At 36.9% G+C, this 16932-nt stretch overlaps 1 protein-coding gene across 1 annotated transcript in view; it reads left to right on the forward strand.

Annotated features, from left to right (window-relative positions):
* Positions 1–16932, forward strand: part of CDS1 (CDP-diacylglycerol synthase 1) — a 65996-nt gene that overhangs the window by 39845 nt on the left and 9219 nt on the right. The window contains exons 6-10 of the mRNA XM_045820314.1: positions 6557–6615; positions 8274–8356; positions 9606–9693; positions 11556–11624; positions 13369–13521. Of these exons, the coding sequence (XP_045676270.1) occupies positions 6557–6615; positions 8274–8356; positions 9606–9693; positions 11556–11624; positions 13369–13521 (452 nt within the window). The remainder of the gene's footprint in view (positions 1–6556; positions 6616–8273; positions 8357–9605; positions 9694–11555; positions 11625–13368; positions 13522–16932) is intronic.

Genomic DNA, 16932 nt, shown 5'->3' on the forward strand with positions numbered 1-16932 from the left:
TTAACTGATAACAAAGAGAAAATCGGTGAGACAAAGTAATAGGACAGACATTTTTCTAGAGTCTTGACATATGTTTTTAAAATCTTGGTGATTTGGATACAGGGCTCTTTAGAAACCAGAGCAGCTATGTGATTACATGTCTAGTAATGAGTGAATAAGCTTAAGCTGTTTGACCCCTAATATAATTACCTTACCATCTCTTTAGCCAACCATCGATTTTGTGTGTAAGTGTGTTTGTATTCATGTGTGGCTAAATCTTTTTTTTTAATTTTATTGATTTTCCTATTGCAGTTTTCCTGATTTTTCTCCCTTTACCTCCCTCCACCCAGGCACTCCACTCCCTCAGGCAATCCCCACACCATTGTTCATGTCCACGGGTCATGCATAGGTTCTTTGGCTACTCCATTTACTATACTGTACTTTACATCCCCATGGCTATTCTGTAACTACCTATTTGTACTTCTTAATCCCCTCACTTCTTTACCCATACCCCCACACCCCCTCCCATCTAGCAACCATCAGAATACTCTCCATATCCAAGATTCTCTCTCTGTTCTTGTTTGCTTAGTTTGCTCCTTTAACATTTCATATAATAATGATTTGGTGATGATGAACTCCTTTAGTTTTTTCTTGTCTGGGAAGCTCTTTATCTGCCCTTTGAGTCTAAATATCTTTGCTGGGTAAAGCAGTCTTGGCTGTAGGTCCCTGCTTTTCATGACTTTGACTATTTCTTTCCAATCCCTTCTAGCCTGTAAAGTTTATTTTCAGAATCAGCTGGCAGTCTTATGGAGGTGCCCCTGTAGGCAACTAACAGCTTTTTTCATGCTTCTTTTAAGATTGTCTCTTGATCTTTAACCTTTGGCATTTTAATTATGATGTGTCTTGGAGTGGGCCTCTTTGCATCCGTTTTGTTTGGGACTCTGTCCTTCCTGGACTGGCATGTCTATTTCCTTCACCAATTAGGGAAGTTTTCTTTCATTATTTTTTCAAATCGATTTCCAATTTCTTGCGCCTTCTCTTCTCCTTCTGGCACCCCTATGATGCAAATGTTGGAACACTTGAACTTGTCCCAGAGGCTGTTTACATTATCCTCATTTTTTAAATTCTTTTTTCTTCTTTTGTTCTGATTCGTTGTTTTTTGCTTCCTTATGTTCCAAATCATTGATTTGATTCTTGGCTTCATTCCTTCTACTCTTGTTTCCCTGTAAAATGTTCTTTATTTTAATTAGTGTATACTTCATTTATGTCTGGATCTTTTTTATGCTGTCGAAGTCCTCACTAAATTCCTTGAGCATTTCCATAACCAGTGTTTTGAACTCTGCATCTGATAGATTTCGTATCTACATTTTGTTAAGTCTTTATCTAGAGTTTTGATCTGTTCTTTGGGAAATATTTCTTTGTATCCTCATTTTGGCAGCCTCCCTGTCTTTGTTTCTATGTATTAGGTAGAGCTACTTTGACTCCGTGTTTTGGTAGTGTGGCCTAATGTAGTAGATGTCCCTTAGGGTCCAGTGGCACAGTCTCCCCTGTCACCCAAGCTGGGTACTCAAGGTATGTCCTTCATGTGGGCTGAGTTACACCCTCCTTTTGTCATTGAGCCTTGGTTGCTATTGGCAGATCAATGTGAGGGACTTACTCAGGCCAGTCAGCTGCAAGGACTGGCTATAACCACTGACCACCAACCTCCGCCCTGCGTGGAGTGTCAGCTGTGTGGGATCAGAGTGCTGGGGCTCTGTTGTGGTCTGTAGCTGTCCATTGGGTGTGCTGGCTCTGAGATTACCCAGGTCGTGCAGGCCAAGGTCAGCCACTACCTGTGTTTTGCCTGGGGCTACCCTACCTGAGCTATAAAGCAATCTGAGACGACTGCTACTTGTGCTGGGCTTTGCATTTCCCCAAAGAAGCCAAGCTGTGAATCTAGGCTGGCTTCTGCTAGTGCCAGGTCTGGTGACACTTAGCAAGAGGTACTGGGTCTAGGAGCTCCCTGAGGGGATCTTGCTTGTTTGAGAAATGTAGAAAGTTGTGAAGGATGAGGTAACACCTGCCATTCATATGGAAAAACAGTTTGGTGGACCCACCCCACCAAGGGAAGTTGGATGGGACTGGGTCTCTGGGCATCTCCTGAGTGGGGTAGTGTTAGCCAGGTTGATGGCATCTCAGATATGGTACCCACCTGCTGGCTCTGTGGCTCTGTGTAGGAGGGTTTCCAAAGAGGACAATAGCCTGTACCTGCATTTCTGTCTGGTAGAAAGCTGTCCCCCAGCTTTCACCTTAATGTCAGACACTTCAGTTCCTCCCCGTGTGCCAATGGTGCCTCTCAAGTGGCTACCCTGGTGCTGGTGCTAAGAGGGAGTGAGTCTGAATAAGTCTGTCTGTGGGTCCTTAAAGGGAACTGCTTGGGACTCCAGAAGTTTCTACCACCAACTCAGTCCCTGCTAGTTGTTGCAGCCAGAAGTTATGGGAACTTGTCTTCCTGGCACTGGAACCCAGGGCTGGAGTTCCTAGTCTGGAACTGGGACTCCTCACTCCTGAGATTTCCATCCCAAGTTTTTATCCATCCCATGTGGATGTAGGACAAGCCCATTGTACATCTCTGCCCCTCTTACCAGTCTGGATGGACATGGTTCTTTAATTCCATAGTTTTTAGTCTTCTCTTCTGAGTGATGGTTGTTCTATAGTTTAGTTGTAATTTTGATGTGGTTATGCAAGGAGGCAAGCCGTGTTTAGCTGTGCCGCTGCCTTTACTGAGAGTTTATCACTGGCTAACTCTTGATTTCCTTTTTAAAGCCCTTGAAGCTTGAGTGTGATATTTTAAATGCAAAAAAAAACAATGGACATATAAAATTAAATTATAGAAAAATTGATGTGTAATTAAGAATTTTCCCCCAAACATCCTGAATATGTGTTATCTCAAAGGATGTTGATGAATTCTTAAAAGATGTCACAAATAACTGGAGACTGTATCTCCAAAATCACTTGTAATTTTTGATATAAAGGTTATTAGAAACTATATACATGCTACTATTCACCATGAAGATTAATAGAAAACTTTTATCTCAGCTGATATATCTTAGCTAATAAGTTTGGTTTGTGTGACAATTTTTACAATGCAAAATCACTTAGAATCATTTTTAAATAACTTAGATGTAGCCTAATGTCTGAATGTGGGTACACATAATGTGTGCTTATGAGTTTGTTTAACATAATGTTTGACACATTTCTGGCATATGGTTAGTTATGTAAGTTTTAATGAAAAATACAGCCACATGAAAGAATGAGGGATGAGTCTGTGGGCTCCACCATTTAATCCTATGTCTATCTTACTGTCTGTTTTTTTAATTAAGGACTGTGTGTGTTTACTGAATTGGTTAATTACCAATAGTAAATTTAGAAACAACTTTATTATTTCTTTTGTATTTTCTTTCACTTCAACTAGATGATGAGCTCCTTGAATGGGAATGCCTCTTAATTCAATTTTTGTATCTTATGTCTAGTTCATTTTAAGTGCTCAACAAATATTGACTGAGAGAGAGAAAGAGAAATTGACTGAGATCAAGATTGAGATTGATTGATTTGTTGTTCCACTTATTTGTGCATTCATTGGTTGATTCTTGTATGTGCCCTGACCAGGGATCAAATCCACATCCTTGGTGTGTTGGGATGGTGCTCTCAACACCTGAGCTATCCGGCCAGGACCTCAATAAGTATTTTTTGATTGTCCATTTTTCTGAAATTTACTCTATCCCATCTTTTGGACTTTTCGATGTCTTTTTTCCCCTTTATTTCTCTTGACTACTTTAGAAATCTCATCCTCTTTTGTTCTTTTTGAATATCCCTCCCTTTAGTCCATTGGGTAGGTGGGTCTTCCTCACCCCCAGAAACTCCTTGATACTGTGTATCAGGATGTACACACATTTATGTGGACAGCACTGGGCACTGTGCTGCATGCATACGTGGTGCTCGATCAGATAAACATAATTATGTATGAAGAACTGTATGTTAGGAAGTGTTTTTTAATGAATACTTTTATTTATGATACTTTAATAAATAGTATGATTTTAATTGGAAGTATTACCATACAAATACTCCTTGTAATGAGGGGAAAAGTAAACCTATGGATCCAAGTGTACAAAGTTATCCTTCCATAGATTTATTGAAATATAGTGTATATGTATTTTTAGCCATTTAAACATAAAATACACACACAATTTTATTATTGTGAACAAGAAAGTAAATTCATGTGTTTCTTTTTCAGATTGTTTTCTTTTTCTTCTTTTTTTGTCCTTAAAGGAAGGGGTTTTTTTTATTTTATTTTAATTGTTGTTACAGTACAATTTTCTATCTTTTACTCCCATCCCAGCCCACCCACCCAACCCTCCCTTCCTCCCTCCCATTTCCACTCACCCCTAGTTTTTATCCATGTGTCCTTTATACTTGTTCCTGTAAACCCTTCCCCTTTCCCCCTGAAATTCCCTTGAAATTCCCTCTTAAAGGAAGGGTTTTGAGCCATATGTTAGCCTGGAACATGCAGTGCAGTCTGCACCACCTGCAGCGGGGCTAGATCGGGAAGACCACCATGTCCCCAGATTGCTTTTCTTTAAAACGAATATTAACCTTAGCTATGCTAGGAAAACATTTTCTATCATCCCTCCCCATCCCTGCAAATTGAGAGAACTGCATTACCTTAATATATCTAGGAGTTATATAATTATGTGTTCTATTAAAGCACCCTGAAAAGTGGAACGTTACCAATTGACTTAATGGTGAGACTGGATCAGGTGAAAGTGAATTGCCAACAGTGTCCCAGATAAAGTCACTATTAGGACAGTATCAAATGATCCTACTGGTAATTTTGTTTGAAGAAACATTTAAGAGTGAGTGGTATTATATAACTCAAAGAAAGAAAAATACATGCCATGCATGTTGCAGTAGTATTTGTGAGGAGATAAATCAGAGTTAATGATGCTGAGAGGTTCCAAGGTTTTTCTGGGAGAGTCAGAGGGGTCCATTTGAATAGAACATCTGTCTTGTCTCTGCTGTTACATCATTAGGCTCTCTCTGAACTAAGTCTAATCTAACCATGGACCAATGGCTTAATACAACATAGAAATTACATTATTACTTAAGCCACAAAATAAGTCTACCTGCTATAGAAGAAAAGCTTAAAAGCAATCATTTTGAAAAGGTTTTTTAAACTGCTGATTTCAATGCTATGAATTCCATGTTTTAATCCCTCCTCTTCCACTTTCTCTCCTTCTCTCAAGAAAGTGACATAATGGCTTTCAGTTGTGCCTCTACACACAAAATGTTTCTGTATTTCTTTTGTAGTTCAACCAGTCAGACTACTCTGTAGGTGTTGAGTAGGAGGTGTGATAAGGTCTGGGAGCCAGTACAAATTCTCTTCCTTTATCACCATCCTTTACACTGATGTCATCAAAGTGTACTAAAGGCAGCTGTGGTTTAGTCCATGGCTCTGGTCAGAGAAGTATCCACCTTGCTTACTTTAAAGTGGGTAGACTTGTCTTGGTAGGTATAACTCAGATGTGCTAAGTATAATATTTATTTCAAATAGGATGGGCCAGCTGACAATTTTCTATTTCAGAATTTACTTTCTAAAGACATTGCAGAATAGAATGCCTTAGTGACTATTTATCTGAAATTAAACTTGGTGTGTGCATTGCCAGTATCTACCTCTGTAAAACAAAATAGTTATCTTTAGAAGCTTACTGATATATTGGGCAAAAGGTGTTTCATATTGCTTCCCATTATTTGGTACATACTAGATTTCATTTGATTAGGTAGGATTTTTATTTAGTAAAATTTCATTATAATAAATTTGCTCTTTGTAAACCTTGAAATTATTGTTATGTTTTAGTGTAATTATTATAATATGGTTCTGAAAAATTTCAAATCCCCTCTTAACCTGACTCTTGCTGATAATGGTTTGTGGAACCACCAACTTTTAAGGGTCATTGGGATCTGAAGATTTAACTACTTTTTAGCCCTGTGTAGATTAATAAAGTCCTCTGTGCATTTTTCTTCATCTGTAAAATTGATTTAGTAATAGGTACCTGTATCATAGAGATCCTGTAAGAATTAAATGAGTTAATACTTATAAAATATTTAGACAAGAGCCTGGAACTTAAGAAATAGATGTTAGCCACCATAATAAGAATTATTAATTTTTATATTTTGTAGAGATTGAAACATTCTTTACGTATAGTTGATGGATTGGTTTAGCAAATAAATTTTGTTCAACTGAAATTCAAGATCTATTTTTCCATGTCTACATATTAGCAAGAAGCTAATTCACTTAACTAATTAAGGGGATGTTTACTAAATTCATGCATTGGAATGTATTAGGCATTTTGGAGAATACAAGATCATTTCTCTCAAGAAACTTTTACTTAAAACACTTAATATAAGAGAAGGAGAAATGCCATATGAGTAAGTGGCTAGAGTATATCAGATGTGGTATGGAAAACTGGCTTATTTGAACTCAGTGAATCTGACACTTGGTAAAAAATTGTATGACAAGCACATTATTTTTCTTGAGCAGGTTTCTGCATGTTTGTGCTAAGCTTGGTGAAGAAGCATTATCGACTACAGTTTTATATGGTACGTATTAATCATTATTCTGTAGGTATCATAGAAACACGTAACTTTACTTTTTTCTGTAGTAAGAAGATAAAATGTAACCAATTTCTAATGTCCAAATATGAAGGATATTTCAAATTTTGGATGACTGTTAAGTATAAAATGTTGAAGATGAAACATTTTTGAGAATTTTGAAAGTTTAACTGTTTTCAAAGTTTCCTTAAAACTTTTTCTTTTAAATATTTTTAAAGGCTATAAAATTAAAGCCAAGTATTTGGATTCCCTAAGTTTGTAGAAATATAGGAACCCAGAGATTCCTAAATAGTAGGTCTGGGAAGCATTTATTTCTTGCTATGGGAGGTAACTATGCTTGACTTTCTTTTAGTTGACTACAACAAGGAACTAAGCATTTATAATCTTAGTAGCTATGGTTAGTCATAAAACTGAGTAATTCTTTTTGGCCTAGGGTATTTTATCCAGTTTATCATGGAACAGTGTTCAGTGTTTTGTGAAATTTATCATGTGTATGATGAACTTTTCTTATTTTCTTAAAAGATAGATACTTAAATGACTAAAATGAAAAATACAGCATTTAGATGTGAATTCATGTATTAGTAAGGCTTGTTTTGGTTTTGGTATATATTTCCTATTCGTTATGCTTTGTTTTTCTCCATTAAGACTTCCTGCTGAGCATTAGTGTTGAGAAATTGTAATGTATCTTACCTTTCTAATTTCTGGAGATCTTGAGAGGAAAAAAGTAAAATTCTCAATGAAAAATCTAGCAACCATCAAGACAAATTAGAAATAATAGGATCTCCTATGAAAATGGAAATGGTGCCTGTTGGAAAAATACCATTTTTGCACTTTTAAGCAACCAGGATAAAAGACAATTGGATCCTTTAAGCAGATAAATAAAATGAAACACCAATATAACATATTATTTGCTGAAATAGAAAAATAGGTTTATTTTGAAAAAGCACTTTATAAATTCCAAACTTATGACACTAGTACATAGAAATGTTAGCCTTTTTTAATTCACATTCTGCTCATACCTGTGATGCTAAAAGTCACTGAGGTGGCATCTCTCGGGCTAGATGAAACTGAAGCACAGAGGGCTTTGAAAGTTTGAAATTGTACCATTGAACAGAGCTGTGAGGATCAGCCTTCAAGTATCAAAAGATGGAATTTAAGGGCAGTTGATCTCTGCTCATTTGAATCATTTGAATTTAGAAATAACTCTTTATGGAAGAAGTTACCATACCATAATGAATTTGGAAAGAAAAATAGAGTTTCACATTTTTAATAACTGCAGAATGCAGCCAGAGTAAAATGTTCTTCCCTAAATGCCATAGCAGCACCAGAGATTTCTCATTATCATTTTAATCTGATGGTTCAAGATTATAGTTTATCTTTATGTGTTTTTAAATTTATCTCAGTATTATAAGTATTCCATTTGTATATAAATTAAGATTGCTTTTTAAGATGTTTTTATGGTTTTAAGGTTCCAGTAGACACCAAAATGAATATAATTTGCTAACAGCATTTATTTTGTATGACCTTATCTTACAAAATTTAACCAAAAATCATGCTAGAAATTCATGTTTAAAAATTGTTGTTGCTTCCGGAGCCATACTGATCAGTCGTGTTCACTAACTGTTGTGTTGTTGGGCTATTAACAGTTCGCATGGACTCATGTCACTTTACTGATAACAGTCACTCAATCACATCTTGTCATCCAAAATCTATTTGAAGGCATGATATGGTAAGGGAACAGAATTGTGCTGCTTTATATTTATGTCATAGCATTTTTAAGGCTCTTTAGCATTGAACAGTGTCATAAAGATTTCTACTAAACTGTGCTATTTGTTGTCACTCTATTCCATTAAAATTCCTTACTAACTTTTGTTCATTTTAGTATTTGACATCGAAGACAAATGGAGAGTTAACTGGGAATACTCCTTATCAGGTTCCAAATAAAATGAAGAATGTCCTTATAAACATTCCAAACAATTAATTACATTTTCAGGTTTTACTACATTTTAATGTGACTTTCTTTTTACAAAGTATAGCTTATAAAAGAGCATATTATTTATGTGGAATGAAGAAAGAACATGAAAGTTTGCTTGCCAATAGTGTGCTGGCAATGCATTTTCTCTAAGTGAAAGTTGGGCAGGCTCTCCTCTGCCTGCAGGAGTAGCTCTTCAGATTTCAGATGTGTGGAGTTACTTGCTGTATAGCAGTGGCTTGCAGATTCAGAAAGCATTTTTTAAGTTAAAATTTAGTTTAAAATTATAAAAATTATTACTAGTTTAAAAAATAGAGTGGAGAAAATGATTTTAAGAAATCTGGCCATATTTTCCCCACATTTTTTAAAAAAGACATTAATTAAAACTCTTTACGAGCGGTTTTGTAAAAATAGTTTCCTTAACAGCTTCATGATTTTTAGCCAAGTATGTGTGTGTTTGTGTGTGTATACACACTTTTAATCAATGGGTGCAAGTTACAAGATTTGTGGATTCTGTATAATCAGTAGGGTTTAATGCAACAAAAGGCTAATATAGAATTTAAATTTTTCCTGAAATAGAATTTGTATTAAGAACTTGGTATTAATTTTTCAGATTATACTCTGTCTAAATCAAATGACTCATTTCCATTTTGAAAGGCTGCTTTTAAAAAACTCTTTATACTACATACCTTGGTCCTCATAAAACTGAAATTTAAAAGTCCATTGCTATAGAAGTTAATTATTTAATATTAAAATTAGGTTGACTAATATCTCCCATAGTACTATTCTTCTACTGTGTTTATTTATAGATTTTGCTCTACTTCAATGCTAAATGAGCAAATTTAGTTGATATTTGATGTTTTTAGTAATGCTTTGGCAAGTGTTACATTCTAAACTAGTATACAGTGTAACTCAAAGGGTTATTGTGCTGGTTCAGTAGGAGTCAGAAACTGTATATCTATTTATTTGCCACTTAATCATATGAACTTTTCTGACTCTTTTTTAGGTTCCTTGTCCCAATATCAAGTGTTATCTGCAACGACATAACTGCTTATCTTTTTGGATTTTTTTTTGGGAGAACTCCATTAATTAAGGTAATTTTAAAATATCAGAAGCAAGCCACTGCCTTAACCATAAAGGTTAGCCACAGGAGAGAATTTCCAACTTAGAGCTGATGCTCATTTTCGATTTCCATGGGGCTGGGATTTCCCTGAGCTGTGATCAGCAGTCAGAGGGCAGGGCCGCATTTCCTGTGCTGTCGCCTGGGCTCTCCAGTAAGCTTTCTGTTGGCTCCTCAATGTGCCCTCGACACCATCAGTTACTGTCTCCTATAAAGGCCCAGTGCCTCTTTCCACTGGTGTCTTCCTTCAGCTATTGTGTGGTTCTCCAGAAAAGCCTTTCTTTGACTCTGCTTCCCCTCAGGTCTCTCATCCGTTTGCTCCTTTACCAAACGTTTTGAAAGCGTACATTATACCATCTATACCTATTCATGTCCATTTGTAAGACTTTTACACCCAAACTTACTTCAAAAAAAAAATTAAGGCTCTACAAGAAAATATTGGTAACATAAGTAATAAGGAAAAGTACACGTGAGCAGACCATGTTGTTTTGCTTTAGATTTATTTGGTTCTTTTGACAGGAGGCAAAGAAGGAAATGAATGAAGTTATCAGTTCTCATTTGGGGGGAGAAAGAAACAAACCAGTTCTTTAAAACCCTTCCATAAATTCTTTACCACAGAGCAGCCCAGCACACGGCCTCAGGCTGAGCACTAGGGGTACAAGGAAACTATTCTCTCAAGTTTAACACTGCTTCAGCGCAAAAGCAAGTGATTAAAGACTTCTACACCAGCTGTGCAGAGTTTGGCTTAGGAAGCCTTTGGAGAGGCTGTTAACGGCTATAGAAGACTCTCATTGTCTGGTTTTGAACATAGATTTCTAGTGAATTTACAAGGCTGGATTAGTTACACAATATCTTCTGATGTAATTAAGGAAGTTCACCCCTAAATCAATATGCTATGGAACAATTTAATTTCATAAACTATCTTTAAAATAATCAGCAGACACTTTTGAATTTCAGTGAACACTCAGTTCATGACAATAATACTGAATTGTGTTAAGAGAAAGTGTATGCCATCCCTTTGCGATGTCAGGATGTCAGGAAACCATTTCTGCCAACCCTCTTGACTTTGAGCATTTTGAACATCACAGGAGGTCTAGAAAGAGCTCATGTAGCTCAGCTATTACCCATTTCTGTTTGCAGAAACTTCCCTGGGATATTCATTTGGCTTCTGCCACTGTTCTTCCACTGAAAGGTTCGTCACAGGAGCCGTCAGTGATCTGATGACCAGCTGCCTGTGCATCAGTGCTTAGGCTTTTCCGGGCACCCGAGGCAGTTACGCCGCCCGCTCCTCCATGTTTTCCTCCTGCCCCTGCATCACCAAGTTCCAGGCTTCTCTCCAGATTTCTCTGCCTGAATGCCTCATTGACTGAGAAACAGTTGCTCTAATCTGAAATTAACAGTCTCTATTCTTAGAAATACATTTTATTTCTTCATGGAGACATAGATTGTGACCAAAGGAAGGATATGCAAATACTTGGGGAGCAAATCTGTATCTGGGCCTGTGGACCGTTTTGCCATTTCAGAAGGAACTCTGTTGTCCACATGACCTTAGGAATACATGGAAATCTATGTGCTGCAATGTCTGTGTTTAGTTACCCTCATTCTATTTTTGCTGTATGTCTAATGTTTGAGGGCCTACTATGTGTTACATACTACTAGAGAAACTTGCAAATAAATTAGCATCATGGAAAGAGGAAAAAGGGTTGCAAAGCCATTCCAAGAAAAAAAAGCAGAGATGTACAAGGTACTGTGGGAAGTCACTGAACAGAGCTTGCCATGAGGATTGTGTGCTTTGTAAGTGCAGTAACTCTTTTTAACTTTATTTGCCTTTTCCAGTTGTCTCCTAAAAAGACTTGGGAAGGATTTATTGGCGGTTTCTTTTCCACAGTCGTGTTTGGATTCATCGTGAGTTTGATTAAGATTTTTATTTTATTTACATTTTGAAAAATGTTAACAAGTTTATCAGTCTATCCTAAACCTGAAAAAAAATAAATCACAAAATGCTAATAATGTATTTATTGAAACCCACTACACAGTCTATTCTGTACCCCACTAACTCTCCAAATCAGAACCACCTGGGGAGCGTAGTCAACGTCTCTGTTCCAGCCCTGGCCCAGGTCAGTCAACTGCCCCAGGTGGTTCTAATGTACCACTAGGCCTGAGGACCCTCTGCATTACTGTTGGGTTTTAGCAGTTTTGAGCAGCTGTTCCGCCTTGTGGGGGACACAGGTGCTGGGCCAGGTGGTGGCCTTGAGTAAAAGCAGAGAATACAAATGATTGGGAAGAGCTCTACCTCCTTTACACCTGGTACTACTGACTTAGCAAGTGTTTCCTGCTGTGAGACCAACATGCAGGAAAATTGATTAAAAATAATTGATACTCACTTTTACCTATGAATAATAGGTCTTGTTAATGTTTTAAAAATTAGTTTACAGTTATGGTGTGTAGATTTTTGTTAAAAGGCATCTCAAAGGACTCAATAAAGTAAAATGACTGGATATAAGATAAATATATATTTTAAATATTACTGTTGGGAAGTTTAAATTTTTAAGAGTGTAGTCCCTGACGGTTCTAGAATGTATTCCATAGCCAAATACAGAGTAACTCAAAACAACATGGAGTTCTGAAAGAGAGCAATTATACAAGTAAATGAAAATGTATCAGGTTCCTGGATGGGAAACTGTCATAATTTCTCTTTTTAATTTGCTAGTTTAGTTCATTCTCAATGAGAATTCCAATAGGATTTGATAAAATTAATCAGTGTTTATGTTGTAGAATATTGATAGATTAATATGTTTATACATTACAAAACAGGGATAATTAGAACATTATTAAGTTAAATAATACTATAACTTGGTATTATTAAAGACTAACTTAGAAATACCACAAGAATAGCCATATCATTGGAAAAAACATGAATAGCTACCCTGTAAGAATATAATACATGACAAAAAATATGAGGAAGAACATGATATATTTTTTAATAAATAATTTTGAGGAAACTGGTTAGAAGCAAAAATCAGTTTATTACCCTTCCTTGTGTCAGTTTGCACTTCTGTTAACCATTCTTGAGCAATATAATTGGGTGAATGGCTGCAAACGGGGAGAGAATAGACTGTTGTCTAACAATTTCAATTTAAAATAACATATTTTGATTTATGTATTTTCTTCCATGGCTAAGAACAGCTACATTAAAAATTGCAGTGATATGGTCAGGAAAAGAATAAAGTTTAGTCAAAGGTTTCTAGGTCAGGTAAGAACAATGGTGTAAGAACTTCAGTCCTTACTCTCCCATACCTCAATAATTGGTAGCTTCTACTAACATTAATGATGTGTGCTTTAGAAAAGTCAAATCTTGCTGTAATCCTTGTTTGAATGTTTAAATCAGCATCTTTGTCTCTTTCCCTTTCCTTCTTTTTGTTATGGTCGCATAGAGATAATCTCATTGATTTCCAAAATGCCTTTGGTTTTCCAATGACTTTTCATAATCTTTTATTGGATCAGGTTTCACTGTTGAACTTTGAGAATACATAGCAGAATGTGAATGCAGAGAAACTTTGGCATTCTATTTCTGGCCTTTGTGTTGATGCAAAACACACACACGTACTTTTTCATTTAATGTTTCATGAACTCTTGCTTTGTTATTCAGGCCGCCTATGTGTTATCCAAATACCAGTACTTTGTCTGTCCAGTGGAATACCGAAGTGATGTAAACTCCTTCGTTACAGATTGTGAGCCTTCAGAACTTTTTCAGCTTCGTAGTTATTCACTTCCTCCCTTTCTGAAGTCAGTGTTGAGACAGGTAAGATAAATCTGGGTATGGATCCTCTATCCCCCAAATTAAGATTTTTATAAGAAATTGATTTCTGTAGAATTTTTAATTATATAATACGTAAGTAGTTTATCTGCTTAGCATCATTAATATATTTTAGCAGTTTGTAAATTCCCTTTCTTGAACATAAAATGAATATTACTGTCATAAACCTATTGTTTATTAAGAATTTACTTGCCTAATGGTTTGAATACTGATGATAATTTATCTTGTATTTGTTTTGAAAATATTTAAAAATATTTCTTAGATCTCTAAAACTTGAATGAATTACAGTAAGTTTCACATGTAACTGGCAAGAATTGACTCAATTTAAAAATTAATTAAACTTCCAGCCAACAGGGAGGCATAGGTAGACACACTGTGCCTCCTTACACAACCAAAAGAAGGACAACAACAAATTTTAAAACAAAAAACAACCAGAGCTGACAGAAAATCAAACTGTATGGCAGTCTGACAACCAAGGAGTTAAAGAAGATACATTCATCTAGATTGGTAGGAGAGGCAGAGACAGGCAGCCAGGTGGAGAGGACTCTTGGTAAGTCTGCAGCTGGCAGACCCGGCCAGGTGGTGGATTCCGGACTGGGCAGTCCCACTTTCCCTTGCAGATAAACCAGGAGGAACAACTGGGGAGTTAGACAGACTGCACAACCCAGGGCTCCAATGCAGGGAATTAAAGCCTCAAGCCTCTGATTGAAAACACCTGTGCAGGTTGAGGTGGCAGCAGGAGAAACTCCAACCCTCACAGGAGAGTTCCTTGGAGAGACCCACAGGGTCCTAGAGTGTACACAAGCTCACCCACCAGGGAATGAGGACTAGAAGAGCCCAATTTGACTGTGAGTAGCGGGGGACGTGACTGAAAACCAGCAGAGAGCTGAGCAAGGCCATTGCTCCCTCTCGGACCCCTCCCCCACATGCAGCGTCACAGCTCAGCAGTGTGGGTTGCCACCCATTGGTGAACACCTAAGTCTCCGCCCCTTACTACATAACAGGCAGGCTGAGACAAAAAAAAAAAGTGGCCCAAATGAAAGAACAGATCAAAGCTCCAGAAAAAATATAACTAAGCGATGAAAAGATAGCCAACCCTTTCAGATGCACAGTTCAAAACACTGGTAATCAGGATGCTTACAGAATTGGTTGAATATGGTCGCAAATTAGATGAAAAAATGAAGGCTATGAAAAGTAAAATAAATGAAAATGTACAGGGAACCAACAGTGAAGGGAAGGAAACTTGGACTCAAGTCAACGGTGTGGACCAGGAGGAGGACAGAAACATTCAACCAAAACAGAATGAAAAAACAAGAATTCTGAAAAATGAGGAGAGGCTTAGGAACTTCCAGGACATCTTTAAACATTCCAACATCTGAATCAGATGGGTGCCAGCAGGAAAAGAGGAAGAGCAAGAAAGTGAAAACTTATTTGAAAACATAATGAAAGAAAAATTCCCCAATCTGGCAAAGGAAATAAACTTCTAGGAAGACCAGGAAGCTCAGAGTCCCAAAGAAGTTGAACCCAAGGAGGAACACACCCAGGCACATCATAATTACATTAGCCAAGATTAAAGATAAGGAGAGAATCTTAAAAGCAGCAAGAGAAAAGAGACAGTTACCTACAAAGGAGTTCCCATAAGACTGTCAGCTGATTTCTCAAAAGAGACCTTACAGGCAAGAAGGGGCTGAAAAGAATATTCCAGGTCATGAAAGGCAAGGACCTACATCCCAGATTGCTCTATCCAGCAAAGCTATCATTTAGAATGGAAGGGCAGATAAAGTGCTTCTCAGACAAGGTCAAGTTAGAGGAGTTCATCATCACGTAGCTGTTATTATGTGAAGGGTTAAAGGGACTTGTCTAAGAAAAAGAAGATGAAAAATATGAACAAATGGCAACAAACTCACAGTTATTAACAACCGAACCTAAAACAAAACCAAACACAAACTAAGCAAACAACTAGAACAGGAACAGAATCACAGAAATGGAGATCACATGGAGGGTTATCAGTGGGGGAGTAGATGGAGAGAGAGGAGGAAAATGTACAGAAAATAAGTAGCATACATGGTAGGTAGAAGATAGACAAGGGGAGGTTTAGAATAGTATAGGAAATGTAGAAGCCAAAGAAGTTATATGTACAACCCATGGACATGAACTAAAGGGGGGGAATGCAGGCAGGAGGGGAATAAAGGGGAGAAATGGGACAACTGTAGTGGCATAATCAATAAAATATATTTTTAAAAAATTAATTAAAATTCACAGCTCAAAAATTTCCTTGATTTTTTTCTTTAGGGGACCTTTACTAGTATAGAAAGCTACTGCTTCTAAAAATCAGTTTCCCAGGTAAAGGGATTAAACAAAACAAACAGAAGGAAAAATCTAAACTCATAAATGGACACAACAGTGTGGTGATTACAGGAGGGAAAGCGGGTGGAGAGGTAGAAGAGGGTAAAGGGCGGCGGACAAATGGTGATGAAAGGAAATTTGACTTGGGGTGGTGAACACACAATACAGTGTACAGATGAAGTATTATAGAGCTGTATACCTGAAACCTATATAACATTTTTAACCAATGTCACCCCAATAAATTCAATAAAAAAGTCATTTTCCCTTCCAAAAGCACACTGCTGCCATTTAAAGGCAAACTTGAGGTCTCTCACTAAGGATGGCAACATGCTGACTTGCAGAGCCCTGCTGAGGGATGCCGTCAAGACTGGAGGGCACTTACTGAGAATGAGGAAGCAGATAATTGTGTGTACACATGTGTACATGTGTATATCTGAAACATCTTAGCTAAAGTCCATAACTTTTGAGAAGAGGTTAACCAAAAATTTTTCTCTCCTTGGGTACTCTGTACATGGATCCCAAGAATTTTCTTTCAATGTCCAAGCCATCTGCTATCTGCTGTAAAACTTGATAGTGCCAGTCTTTGGTTAGGTCTGGAAGCAGGTCCAAAGATTGGTGTTCTCAATAATGGTTATAAAACCACACCCGCTGTGCACTGTCTACACTTTGTAGTTTCAGTTTATTTAAAGTGGAGCAAGAAAAGAAGTGGAGGAAGAACCAAGAATTTAGAAAACAACTGCAGAATTCTCAGTTTTTATGATCTCCACTAGTCTTTAATAATTGTCTTATGGATGCACATTTTGGTATACTTTTAAAAGCAACTAATTTTCCAACTTATTTTCATGTGTTTCCACAGCACTTAGTATTAAGAGAAAGATCAACTTTTCCCTCACTTTGTTGTATAAAATTAAAGTGAAATAAAATACAAAATTTAACGTATTATATAATTACAAAAACAAAGTGCTGCTGGTAAAAAACAAATTCAGAAATTGACTCAATTGATTCTTGATACGTGTACAACTCAAATGCTGTAGAAATTTCTGGGTGAAC

The sequence above is a fragment of the Phyllostomus hastatus genome, unplaced genomic scaffold (assembly GCF_019186645.2).
Source record: "Phyllostomus hastatus isolate PE091 unplaced genomic scaffold, TTU_PhHast_1.1 phas_scaffold_39, whole genome shotgun sequence".
NCBI lineage: Eukaryota > Metazoa > Chordata > Mammalia > Chiroptera > Phyllostomidae > Phyllostomus > Phyllostomus hastatus.